At 34.4% G+C, this 13,537-nt stretch overlaps 1 protein-coding gene across 1 annotated transcript; it reads right to left on the reverse strand.

Moving 5' to 3' along the window:
* Window positions 1–3,343: 3,343 nt before the first annotated feature.
* On the reverse strand, window positions 3,344–9,195 carry LOC112721271 (probable aminotransferase ACS12). The gene is made up of 4 exons (XM_025772340.3): window positions 8,354–9,195; window positions 8,088–8,228; window positions 4,839–4,999; window positions 3,344–4,705 (listed from the first exon to the last, which is right to left on the reverse strand). The coding sequence occupies exons 1-4, from the start codon at window positions 8,822–8,824 to the stop codon at window positions 3,859–3,861; spliced, it is 1,620 nt and encodes a 539-aa protein (XP_025628125.1). The 5' UTR covers window positions 8,825–9,195; the 3' UTR covers window positions 3,344–3,858.
* Window positions 9,196–13,537: the final 4,342 nt, after the last annotated feature.

Below are 13,537 nucleotides of genomic sequence, written 5' to 3' on the forward strand. Positions count from 1 at the left end.
TCCTAGTTCAATATGATGATTCTTGAACACAGCTACTTTATGAGTCTTGGCTGTGGCCCTAAGCACTTTTTTTCCAGTATTACCACCGGATACATAAATGCCACAGACACATAACTGGGTGAACCTTTTTAGATTGTGACTCAGCTTTGCTAAAGTCTCCAATTAGAGGTGTCCAGGGTTCTTAAGCACACTCTTTTTTGCTTTGGACCTTGACTTTAACCGCTCAATCTCAAGTTTTCACTTGATACCTTCACGCCACAAGCACATGGTTAGGGACAGCTTGGTTTAGCCGCTTAGGCCAGGATTTTATTCCTTTAGGTCCTCCTATCCACTGATGCTCAAAGCCTTGGATCCTTTTTATTTACCCTTGCCTTTTGGTTTTAAGGGTTATTGGCTTTTTGCTCTTGCCTTTTGGTTTTAAGAGCTTTTGGCTTTTTCTGCTTGCTTTTTCTTTCTCTTTCTCTTTTTTTTTCGCTATTTTTTTCTTTTTTCTTTTTTTTTCTGCAAGTTTTTTTGTATTCACTGTTTTTTCTTGCTTCAAGAATTATTTTTTTGATTTTTCAGATTATCAAATAACATTTCTCCTTTTTCCTTATTCTTCAAGAGCCAACATATTTAACATTCATAAACAACAACTTCAAAAGACATATACACTGTTCAAGCATTCATTCAGAAAACAAAAAGTATTGTCACCACATCAAAATAATTAAGCTAGTTTCAAGGATGAATTCGAAACCATGTACTTCTTGTTCTTTTGTTTTTAAAACAGTTTTCATTTAAGAGAGGTGATGGATTCATATTCACTACTTTAAGGCATAGACACTTAGACACTAATGATCATGTAATAAAGACACAATCATAGATAAACATTTAATATAAGAAAACAAAAAACAGAAAATTTAAGAACAAGGAATGAGTCCACCTTAGTGATGGTGGCGTTTCCTTCTTGAGGAACCAATGATGTCCTTGAGCTCTTCTATGTATCTTCCTTGTCTTTGTTGCTCCTCCCTCATTGCTCTTTGATCTTTTCTAATTTCATGAAGGATGATGGAGTGCTCTTGATGTTCCACCCTTAGTTGCTCCTAATAATTGTGTGGAGGAAAATGTATCCCCTCGAGCAATCAACCTTTCTTACAAAAGTTTTGGTTATCACAAGTAACAAACCCCTTTTAAAATTGATAACCAAAGTATTTAAACCTCGGGTCGTCTTCTCAAGGAACTGCAGGGAAGTATGTTCTTATTATTGGTTATGAGTTTTGTAAATTGGGGAGGTTTGAAAGTAAGGAACAAGTAATTTAAATGACAAGAAAAATAAATAAATAACTATAAAATAAACTCTTGGCAAGGTATGAAAATTCGGAAGTCCTATCCTAGTTACTCCTATGAGAATGGAAGTTAATCCCACTTAGTTTTTTTTAGTTTCCCTCGGTATCCCCCAACCCGCCAGGTCAAGGACTAATCCGTCGCGGATACCGCTGGCCAATAGGTTGCTGCATGCACAAGGTGGGATTCGAACCCCCGACACTTGCTTAAGCGGACGAGTGAACTAATTAGTTAGACTCCCAAGTCCTAGCCAACTCCTAAGGAAAGACTAGAGTTAGTGGAATACCAGTCAATTTAGCCGACATAACAACCAATCACGATAGTTGATAACTCAAGAGCTTCCAGTTAATCAATTAAAGCCAATAACATAAAAAACTAAATAAGAATCTTTAAATCTGAAATACCTCAATTGCATTAATAAGAGAAAATCAATTTAAACATAAAGAGTTCATAAGCCAATTTGGCAACATAAGTAATTAAATGAGAGTATTAAAGCATCTGAAAGTAAAAGAGAAATATAAAGTAAAAGGAATATTGAACCTGATGAAGAGTTGAAATCCTAAATCCTTTAAGAGGAGTCCTAGTCCTAAAACCTAAGAGAGAGGAGAGAACCTCTCTCTCTCTCTCTCTAAAAACTACATCTAAACTATGAAAAGTAAATAATTGAAGGCTCCCTCATGAATGGATGCATTCCCCCACTTTATAGCCTCTAATCTGTGTTTTCTGGGCTGAAAACTGGGTTAGAAACAGCCCAGGGCAATTTCTGTTATATTCAGGTCGCGGCAAAGTGACGCGGAGGCGTCGTCCACGCGTTTGCGTGGATTGCGTTTCTGCCAGGTCACGCGTCCACGTGATCCACGCTTTTGCGTCACCTGGCTTCGGGGAAGCTATGGCAAATTATATATCGTTGCGAAGCCTCGGATGTTAGCTTTCCAACGCAACTGGAACCATCTCATTTGGACCTCTGTATCTCAAGTTATGACTATTTGAGTGCGAAGAGGTCAGGCTGGACAGCTTAGCAATTTCTTCAACTTCTTGTATTCCTTCCACTTTTGTATGCTTTCTTTCCATCCTCTGAGCCATTCCTGCCCTGTAAACTCTAAAATCACTTAACACACATATCAAGGCATCTAATGGTAATGAGAGAGGATTAATATTAACAAATATAAGGCTAAAGAAGTATGTTTTTAATCATAGCACAAAATCAGGAAGGAGAATGTAAAACCATGTAAATAGTATGAATAAGTGTATGAATGATTGATAAAATCCACTCAATTTAGCACAAGATAAACCATAAAATAATGGTTTATCAATGGCCATAAACATCTTTAGTGCCAATAATAATATAAGGTAAGGATTTTTTTTTTTTTTTGCTATCTTTATTTTTAATTTTAGTTATGCCTGTAACTAAAATATTGGCTTTGTGTCGGAAAAAATTTAGTTTACATTTATGACATAACTGCAACTAGGGAGAATATGTTTTGTGTCGTACTTCAAATATTATGATTATTAAATATATAATTTAAATGAATGTATAAATTTAAGATATTTATAAAATGAAATTAAAAAATAAATAAATAAATTCTTAAACTTTATTATATACTAAAGATAAATGTGTCATTTTCTAAAGTGATTGTTTTCTCTTCTCTCCTTTTCTTTTTCTATTTTGTCTCTATTCAAACAATAAAGAAACATAATGAGTGACAACAAAGAACTTATTTGTGAAAGCAGAATTAATTAAATACTGATTTATATATTCTTCTGTAGTGCAAAAACAGGAGATTGGAATTGATTGATTATTCTCACATGGGGGCTTAGGATGTCAATTAACATTCCAAAGGAGAAACTGAAGTCTTTAAGAAAAGGCACTCTTTTGTGTTAATTTTGTGTTACCAATCTCGTTTTATAATTTTCAATAAAATTATAAAAGATATTCCATTTTAGCACTTGTTTTCAGAACAGACAAAGTGCCTATGATTTGTTCAAACTTTAATGTAGGTGAACCATGTGACTCATGCTATTGTCTGCGTTGAACGTTTCTAGTCTTTTCATTTTATTTTCTCCTTTAAAGAAAATAACCAAAGGAGACACATCTTTGGTAAATCAATGCATCATAATGCATGGATTCAACTAGATAGAACTTTGAGGAGGAGGAAGAAGGGTGTGGGCGTTCTTGGGCCCAACATGATTCACTTTCAGCTTTGCTATGATATCAGCTCACAAGAATTTCTTCAATGAGTATGAGACAAGCAAACCACTTAAAAAGATTCTTCCTAACTCTAATAACCATGTATAACTGCACAAATCTAAGAAAACTACTTGATTTGAAGACATCTGATATACGAGCCTCAACCTATCATTTTGAAGCAACTCCATGATATTGTAAGGCATCCTTTCATTCAACTACTCCTTCACCAATGATAATTCCTTACAGGAATGTGTTCAAATCTATCAAATGAGTTTCTCCAAAAGAATAAAGAATCTCTAAACCAACTAAAGTTGTAGAAGTAATAATTGATACCAATATCAACGATGTCATTTTGTCGCTTCAGAAATTCTCTGTAACCGTTCCACAACTACAGGAATATCCTTTTCAGACAACAAGGTAAAACAAAAACCAAACCATCCAGGTTCAATGCAGTGGCATGAGGTTCCAGGGGTAACATTGATCTTAGCTACATTCAAAAGTCTATCCCAGAGCTCAAGCTCCCCTTTTTCACTGTAAGAGCGCATCAACGCACTCATGTCAGCCCAGCAGTGAAATCCCCCGTCACTCCTAGCACACTCAATCCCTAACTGCTTCAGTCTTGCCACAAATGCATGGCACATTTTCTGAAGCCTTAATCTGTTAATCTCAATGAAATTTTGCATAAATCTTGCATCTGAGAGCATGGAGGTAAGCAATTGTTGGGTTGGAGCAGATATTGAAGATAACCTTGCCAGTTTTTTTGCAGCAGCTAGGACATTCTTGTTACAGGAGTAGATAACACATGCTTTATAACTTGGAACAGATATGTCATCTGATAAGCCATACACTATATGGACTCTTTCTCTGTCATGATCTTCTACTTCCAAGATTTCAGCCATGCTCACAAACTCCTCTTTTCCATACGTAGACCCAGCATATATTTCATTAGAGATTATGTGGATGTTCTTCTCTCTAGCAAAGTCCAGTAGACTGCGTAGCGTTTCATGACTTAATAGATTGCCAACAGGATTTGAGGGATTTGTTATTATGATTCCACGAACTTTTTGACCTCGTTTCTTTGCCTGATTGAAGGCTTGGTCAAGTGCAGCTATATTTAAGTTGAAGTTATCAGCACTGCGGCAGGGAACAGGTACTATCTCCACACCAGTTCGCCATTTTGCAGCCCCATCAAAGCTGCATAATGTGTCAAGAATGAAATACTTATTTCTAGGGTAAAAAAATAGGTAATGAAGTGGGAACTTAAGGTTATTGAAAAAAAAAAGCAAAAGAACAGGAATTAAGTTAATGAAGCAAAAATTATTGTTACCTAGGGCTATGAGGAGTGGGAACTAGAAATGCATTTCCATAATCTGCTAAGCAGAAGCTAAGAATCTCGATTGCAGGGTCAACACCAGAAGTTAATACCATCTGTGAGGGGTTGAAGAATACTGAATTATCGACAGCTTGGGACATGAAACTTGCCACAGCCTGCAGGAATGAAGAATTATGCACAAACATTCCAAGAAAAAAAAAGATACAAGTACGAGAAAATGAATAAATATGCTATCAGCATCAATGGGAGAAAGAGCTACAAGCTGACTACCATTTTAAAGAAAACATCAAAAGGTTTAATCAAAGATAGGCTAAAGAAATAGACATTTATTCGTCAAATCAAAATTGTATTAAGATGCTTGTTGCAAACAAAGTAGATAAAGTATCTTCGTTTGGGAAGTTTACAATCATTTGTTCGGTCTCTATTTTCACATGTATTTGCCTTCCCATTTACATTTGAAGATGTATCATATGTTTAATTATGTATTCATGAACCACAGTTCAACATGGATGGACTCAGGATTGCTCCCCCTTTTTTTTTTTCATGGAGTTCCATATAGTGGTTAAAAATGGCATTTGTAACATACTGCATCAACCTATTTACAGTGTTTTGAGATTGCGGTTATGGCGTGGCGGGTTTTGACCTTGCCGCCATATAGTGGTCGCTGCAGCGTCGTTTTCATGGCAGGCGAAATGGCGACCGCAATTGCGGTGGCGCCATGGCGGAACGCAATGTAAATGGCGGAAATCGCTGGGTTTTTCGGATTTTTAAAAAAAATCTGAGGGTGTTTTGGCTAATTTAGGAAACTTAAGTGATCCCTCTAACCCACTAACCCTAATAATAAGCCTCTTATTCAAAAGCTCCCTCCTCTGCCTCATCTTCACAAAGACTTCTCTCCCTCTCTGCGCCACCCATCACTGCCGCTTGTCGCCGCCATCTGTCGCGCCGCTCGTTGCCGCTGCCGCTCGTCGCATCATCACTGCTGCTCATCACCACAGCCACTCCTTGCTGCCACTGCTGACCACGGTTCCTCTCTGGTTCGTACATCTTGTTTCAACTTCTCTAGTCCTAGTTTTTTCTTTTCTCTCTTCCCTGCTGTCCCTCCTTTATAGATGTTATCAATAATCAGTATTAAATCTCTCTTCTAATTTTTTTTCTATTTAGTTTACCATGTCCACTTCTAGATAATAATGGTATTAATTTGGATGAAGTTGATGAGAGTTAAAATTTAGATAATTTATAATTTTTATGTGTATGTCTTTTGTTTCATAATTTTTTTATGACTTTTAAGTTATGATTTAAATTTGATGTTATGTTTATTTGCTAAATTTACTACTATATTTACTATATTAATTGGATATTTAAAAAGATTTTATAGCTTATTATATTTATAATTTTTTTGTATATGTATTTTTTAAGTAATCCGTTATTTCCGCTATTTTTCATAAGGCTATCCGCTATAATTTTAGCGGCGGATTTTTGGCTTACGGCGCCGCCATCCACAATAAAAAACTATGCCTATTTATAATTATTAAAAGAGAATCCAAGTATTGATACAATGAGAGATATCAATGTGAATTATTATTTCTTCCTCCAAGACCTATATTATTTCTTCTTTATAAACCCCGTTTAGAGCCATAGTCCTTGCCATGAATCAACATTACTTATCATCGTTCTTATCCCTTTCTTTCCTATATTTCGATGTAAACGCCTCTGCATTGATGCCTCTGCCTGTACTGTACCTAAAGCGATCCATGCCTTCTTGATTCCAACAAGGCCTTGCATTGAAGGGCCCGCAATCCATGAAACAAGGGTAACCTGATTTAATCAGGATTTCAGATTTGTTGATCACCGATGCCATTATGGTCTTTCTTTTCCTTTGGCTTCTTTCTTTCATTGTGTTTGCCAAAATTTATTATTTCTTTCTTCTTTAACTTAGATCTATCTTACAGTATTAAAAGCAAAGGCAAGCATTCTTTATGTAATAATTTGTTAAAGGAACTTACTTGCAAAGTGAGATGTCTCTGTAGACGGCATTTAGTTTACAAGAAATATACCCAACCACTAATTATGTGATTCTATTAGCATCTCCATGTGACGGTGATTGTCATATTAGCTTATTAATAAGGTATGTGCTCCTAGACCAGCAAAAGTGTTATTGTTGAAATTAAATTAGATCTTTCTCTGCAACTTTAGATTTGTTTTCCTAGCTAGCAAACTCAACTTCTTTAAATAAATGAATAATTCTGAGTCAGCCAATTAGTCTAATTTCGAAAGTATTCATTTAGTATTATTTTTGCTTCTAAAGTTTTGTCCCCTCAAGGCCTCAATACTAAGGGACTTTTTAGACCATTCCCAAAGAAATGGAAAAAACAAAACAAGACAGCAGAAAGGTAAGACTAGCGAAAAGCAATGAAATTAACTCATAGTCCACTTTTGCTTGAAAGCAAAGAAAAAATAATCTATAAAATATACTATCACACACTAGAATGTATTTCATTTGAGCTGATCTCTTTGATATGATCACTACTCAAGACAAAAAATATATGATGTCTAAGAGGTAACAGGTAAGAACACTTGACTTAACCACGAAAAACAAAATCCTTAACAACACCTCGTGTAAGAAAGCAATGAACTAATTTGTTAACTACCAGTACACGTTCTCTTTGTATTTTTTTAATTAAAAGATATTCTAAACAAATAATTAATAAATAGCAACTGTATTTTTATCCAAGTGAACAAGTGTTAGAATTATTTGGTGTAGCAATACTGTTTTCGTTAAAGATAAACGTTGGCGCTCTCATTCTCAATTTCACTTATTAAACTTCTAATCACTTTAGTTGCAATGTTACAATAATAATCAAACAAACATAAAAATAATCTAGTGCTAGGGAGCCAATGTCCTAAGTGTACAATATGTACAATGGACATTACCTATACTATGCAGAATAACCATCTCATGTTATAAAAAGCTAATTTTGGATTCACCAAGGTTCGAACTCCTGACCTTCCGGATCTAGAACTCTTATACCATGTCCTGAAACCACTCATCCCAAAAACGTAACCTGACAGGACAATGTAACACTAATAATAATATCTCTAATACTTTTTAAACCTTCATTGTACACATTGTACGCTTAGGACATTGGCTCCCTATACTTTCTCAAAATAATCAAGTCAACATACAATCAATTTAGTTCATTTTCAACGAGAAATAAGCAGAGAAATGGTCGAATTAATTACCACTTTCAACTTCATGACTCCATCAAACGGTTGGCATCCAGAAATCCCGGTAATTCCAATCCCCGTAAAATCTCCTCCTTCCTCCAATACAGCGCCACTTAAATTCTTCTCCATCCAATCTTCCACCAAGTCCACACAAATCTATACACACAAATTAAACTAAATTAGATTTATTAATATATATATATATATATGATTGGTCGTGTAACAAAAAAAAACAAAAACACAAACAGTGAGAACGCCAAAAAAATGAAAAAGAAACTGACCTTGTTATCTCCAACGGCGAGATGAATTACACCCTCGGGATTATCAACGTCATGGTAAGGATTCTCCGCGGCTTTGTATAAACCGGTGTAGTAAGGCGAGTCGGCAGCAAGTGAAGCGGCCCGACCGGAAAGGAAAGCGGAAGGTGTGGGAGAGGAAAGATGAGTTCGGGAGAGTGAGCGCGGGTGGACGGAAAGTTCTGGAAGGTTGTTGTGAGAGGGTGAGGGAGTTGAATTGGAGTGAGGCGAAGTAGGAGGAGAGTTAAAACGGTGTTGTGTTCGTGTTTTGACGTAGAGCCGAAATAGGTAGTAGAGTGCACAGGGGATTACAGAGCCCAAGAAGAGGCCCCCTCTGCCTTGAACAACTCCTTGAAGAGGGACTATCACTCTCATGGCAGTTCCTCCTCCGCCACTTGTTGAGGAGGACGACGACGAAGGTGACGGAGGTGGCTTCTTGTTCTCCTTCCTCGTCATTCTACACGCTTGAGAGTTGAGACGTGGCTTATTGGGTTGGGTTTGGTTGGGTTAGGAGAGACGGAAACGCAAGAGGGGGGGAGTGTGGAATGTGAGAAGGGAAGGGGTTTTGTGATTTGGATTTTAGTAGTAGTAGTATCCTGCTGGTCATGGTGTTGAATATTTTGCGCTCTGGCTGGCTTTGGTTTGATTCAGATCTTTTGAATGAGGACAAAGTGGGACTCAATTTCAGGCTTATGTCCAAGTGGGACTCATTTTTTGCCGCTCATTTTTGCCTTCCTATTGCTTTGCTTGGTCACTTGCCTCTTCCCCCCTCTCTTTCAAATAACTGAATATTCTGTCCATACAGCTCCATACCCTGACGCGCACCCTCCCTACCCTATTTCCAAGCTATATTCATTAATCATTGCTTCCTTCTTCCCAAAATTCCGCAATAATTTTATTTTAGGATAGACTACTAAAATCACACTTAATTTTTAAAAACATTAAAAAAATCATTTTCACTTTTTTTTTGTTTGAATGACATTTACTTTTGATCAAAACAAAAACATCCTTAAATGTTACAAAACGTGATAAAACTAAACTGTATAGAGAATACATACAAAAAACAAAATAAAAGTTCAATCTTTAAATTTTTTTATTTTTCAAGAGTATTCTTGATCATTGATAAAAAAAAACTCATTAAAAAATTATTTAACGTAAAATTATCTAATTTTAAAAGTAAAATTATTTTATTTTTTAATCATATTTTAAAAAATTATATCAAAATCTAATTTTTAAAACATCTTTTAAAAATATATCTTAAAATATTTTCTGGTTATTTTTATTATTAATAAAAATAAATAATATTTTTGTCAACGTATTAAAAATACAGAGCAATTTTGATAGGTTAACCTTTATTTTATTATCTAGTAATACTAGATATACAATCGTTTTTGGTAACCAAGTTATTACATGTCTGAAAAAAAAATGCATGCGTCCATCACTAATTATTTGTTTTTGTGCTTTTTCATCACAAATATTTTATAATAATAACATGTTTTTTCAACTTATCTTCTTGTTAACTTAATTATTCAGTAAATAACCATTTTTAATCATCAAAGATTTGATTGTTGACCAAATTAACCATAAAAACACTAAATTAACTTTATATTTATAAAAAATAATTTTTATTAGATAAAAATATCTAATAGTCAAATTTAAAATTAATTTTATTAAATTTTTTTAAAATTTGTAAATTACCCTTTTTATCGTGTTTAACCTGAATCATGTAATAAGTGTAAACAAAACAAAATCTTTATTCACTGACATTACATTATTGTTTTTAATTTTAAATTATATGTTTTGTTTCACCCATTTATATAGAGATTTTTTATTTAAATAAATAAAAAAAATAATAATTACCAAAATAAATAATTTTAAAAATATTTATCGTTTTACATTTCCTAGTCATATCTCATTTACATTGAGAACGAGATGACAATTTATGTATCTCCTTTACAGCGTAAACGAAATATGACACGTCAGCCGAATTATGTCTATCGAGATAGACGTATATCGTTTACAGTATAAAAGACAATTCCAGCAGTTATAAAAGGATGTGTCACTTTTGGCATTCTTCACAAACTTTTCCTATCTTTTTTGTGTCTCATATTTCTCACAAACACAAGGTATTAATGGCCACTAATAGTCCATACATAGTTGTGCTTGTTTATCCCAATTGTCGTATAAGAAATGGCAATAACGGAGTGACATTTGAGTGTGAAAATCCGATATTGTTTCGCACTCAGCGTGTGGAGACGTTGTTGGATTTAAAGAGTTTGATATTGAGCAAGCTCGGTGGTACACAAGCGAGGAAAATCGAAAAGGTGGCATATCGTGACCTACGTCTCTGTGTCATACCACCTACCGAAGTCACGAAGGCACCCCCAACGGGGTTCCCGTGTGCGCGTAGGCCTAGGTGGTACACCACGTCTTGTAGAGTGATAGTGACCTCACCCCACGGGAGATGAAACGTGTGCGTCTTCAGACGCCATTGCTCAACGAGTGCCGAAATTAGGGAATTGTCAAAAGTAAAGTCCTTAAGGGCCGCCGTGTCGCCGAATCCGGCCTCAGCCAGATACGGGACGATGGCGTTCAGTAGAGGAAGGGTATGGTTGACTCGCCGGGGCAGTAGAAGGCGAGGCCTCTGTGGAATAAAAAAAAGTTTAACTTATAAAGAGATAATCATAAATTTTTGTACTCTATTTAACAACATAGAGCTACTTCTACTTAAGAACATACTTCCATGTCTCTAGTCTACACATGTCTCTAAATTACATATGTCATTAAGTAAATCCTAATTAAGTTATTACAATCTTACACAAGAAAATACAGTTCTAATTTCATCATACAGTCCAATCCCTAAAGCATTTTACTCAATGCTTGTCACTACGGGGCTACCCTAACAATGTCCACATACTTAGATTAACCGAACAGAACGCAACTAATCTCGAAGTCGGCCACCCTAGCGTAATGCGACGTCTCGTTCAGTCTGTTGATGTCCCCGTCGTTCCCCACCTGGCATGCCATCACCGTATCACTCTCAAATATGGTAGAAAATGGTAAAAAGAGGAGAGAAAGAGGTTGATCAAGTCAAAATGGGGCCCAGAGACACGCTGTAAACGACTTATACTTATAGGCGCAGTACGATATTATCTTGTTTACAGTGTAAATGAGATAGACATGGTTCGGATGACGTGTCATATCTCGTTTACACTGTAAACGAGATACATGAATTGTCATCTCGTTCACAGTGTAAACGAGATATGACTAGAAAATGCAAAACAGTAAATATTTTTAAAATTATTTATTTTAGTAATTATTATCTTTTTTATTTATTTAAATAAAAAATTCATTCATATAGTTATTAGAAATCACAAAAATTTTATGAGAGACCATAACAATAATAATTGGATCCCAGCAAACAAAACCAACAATACTTAGAAAAAGCTTTCAATTTTAAATTATATGTTTTGTTTCACCCATTTATATAGTTATTAGAAATCAAAAAAATTTTATGACAGAACATAACAATAATAATTGGATCCCAGCAAACAAAACCAACAACACTTAGAAAAAGCTCTTTTTTGTCAAAGACTAGTGGCAAATTCCCCACATCATGCGACAGTACAATGGCGGGGAGAGAGAGAGCAGTGATGGCCATGGTTTTCTCCGTCGTCGCCCTCTCCTCTTCCTTTTCTCCATATTTTTTCCTTTGCTTTTGTTCCTCTCGGTTCTTTCTCTCTCTTCTTTGCGATGAAGACAGTGACCCATTTTGTCGGTCCTTCTCCTTGTCCCTCTCCTTTTTATCTTTTCCGTTTCTTTTCTTGTATGTGTGTTTTTTTTTTTTTTTTTGTGGATTTAAGATTAAAACAAATAGCTACGACCTATTATTTAATGTTCTTCAGTAGATCTATTTTTTTTATCATGATATTATTATTTTTTTAAGCCATGTTTTATAATTTTATATTATTACTGATTTTTTTTGCTTATTAATGCTTCTTATTTCTTGGAAAATAAAAATTTCTTTCTTTATTTCCTAAAAGAAAAAGAACTTGACAATTTTTATTTTTTGATGTTAAATTAAGAGGTTGAAAACGATATAGTGCAAGATAATTTTGATATTTAATATATTTTTTAAATAAAATTAATACAAATTTAATTATTAGATATTTTTGTCAAATATAATTATTTTTTCATGGATATAAAGTTAGTTTAATTTTTTTATAGTTAGTTTTATCAGCGATCAAATTTTTAATTATTAGAAATAGTTGTTTACTCTTCGATTATTATTATATGATCATTTCATAAAATTAAAATTAACGTCACTTCTACTTCATTTTCAATATTTTTTACTTTATTTATTTTAAATTAATTACAAACCAAAATAAAATTAATTATAAATGAACTAAAATACCTTATTTAATAATTAACTATGCTTTATATTTTATGAAACTTAAAGATAGAAAATTTTAGACAAATATGATATAAAAATGTAAAAATAACACACACACGTGTTATGAATAAAATAAATGTCACAAGTATTTTAAAAATAGAATAATGTTTCCTTTCTCTTTTAGTTGTTTCTTTTTCCCTAACCCAACCCAAGGCATTTAGCCCTCTAAAGTCTAACGGGATCTTTTGAAATTAGTTTTGTCACTTGATTAGAATCCTTTAGCCTAATGCATTTTTATCCTTGATTAAATTAATGTTAAATTTATTCAAATATTGGCAATCTAATTCACTGTTTTTGATCTTTTATTTCAAGTCTCCTTTCAACTACCAACATTATACACGAAAAAATAGCAATCAACCCATGCCGTGACATCTTTGCATCTCTCTGGAGTGAATATAAAATCCCTTAGGAAATAACCCTCGCCGTTAAAACTTGCAAGTTGCAACTTCTGTATCGATGATTCTACCCGGTGTCCCCCACCAACCATTGACGAACGAAACCATGTCCAGCGTAGCAAAAACGACATCATGTGTCCCCATAAAAATATCAGTCGTCTCGTACATCAATGATCAACCATATGAATTATTAAAAGCAGATACTCACCTTATGTCACTTCCTATAGTGTGCTCTAACATCATATCTATATATCATCATTTATATAAATATTTAGTCATTTAAGTTTTTTAGCCTTAACCCAATAACACTAGAGTTGAACT

The sequence above is a fragment of the Arachis hypogaea genome, chromosome 11 (genome assembly GCF_003086295.3).
Source record: "Arachis hypogaea cultivar Tifrunner chromosome 11, arahy.Tifrunner.gnm2.J5K5, whole genome shotgun sequence".
Taxonomy (NCBI): domain Eukaryota; kingdom Viridiplantae; phylum Streptophyta; class Magnoliopsida; order Fabales; family Fabaceae; genus Arachis; species Arachis hypogaea.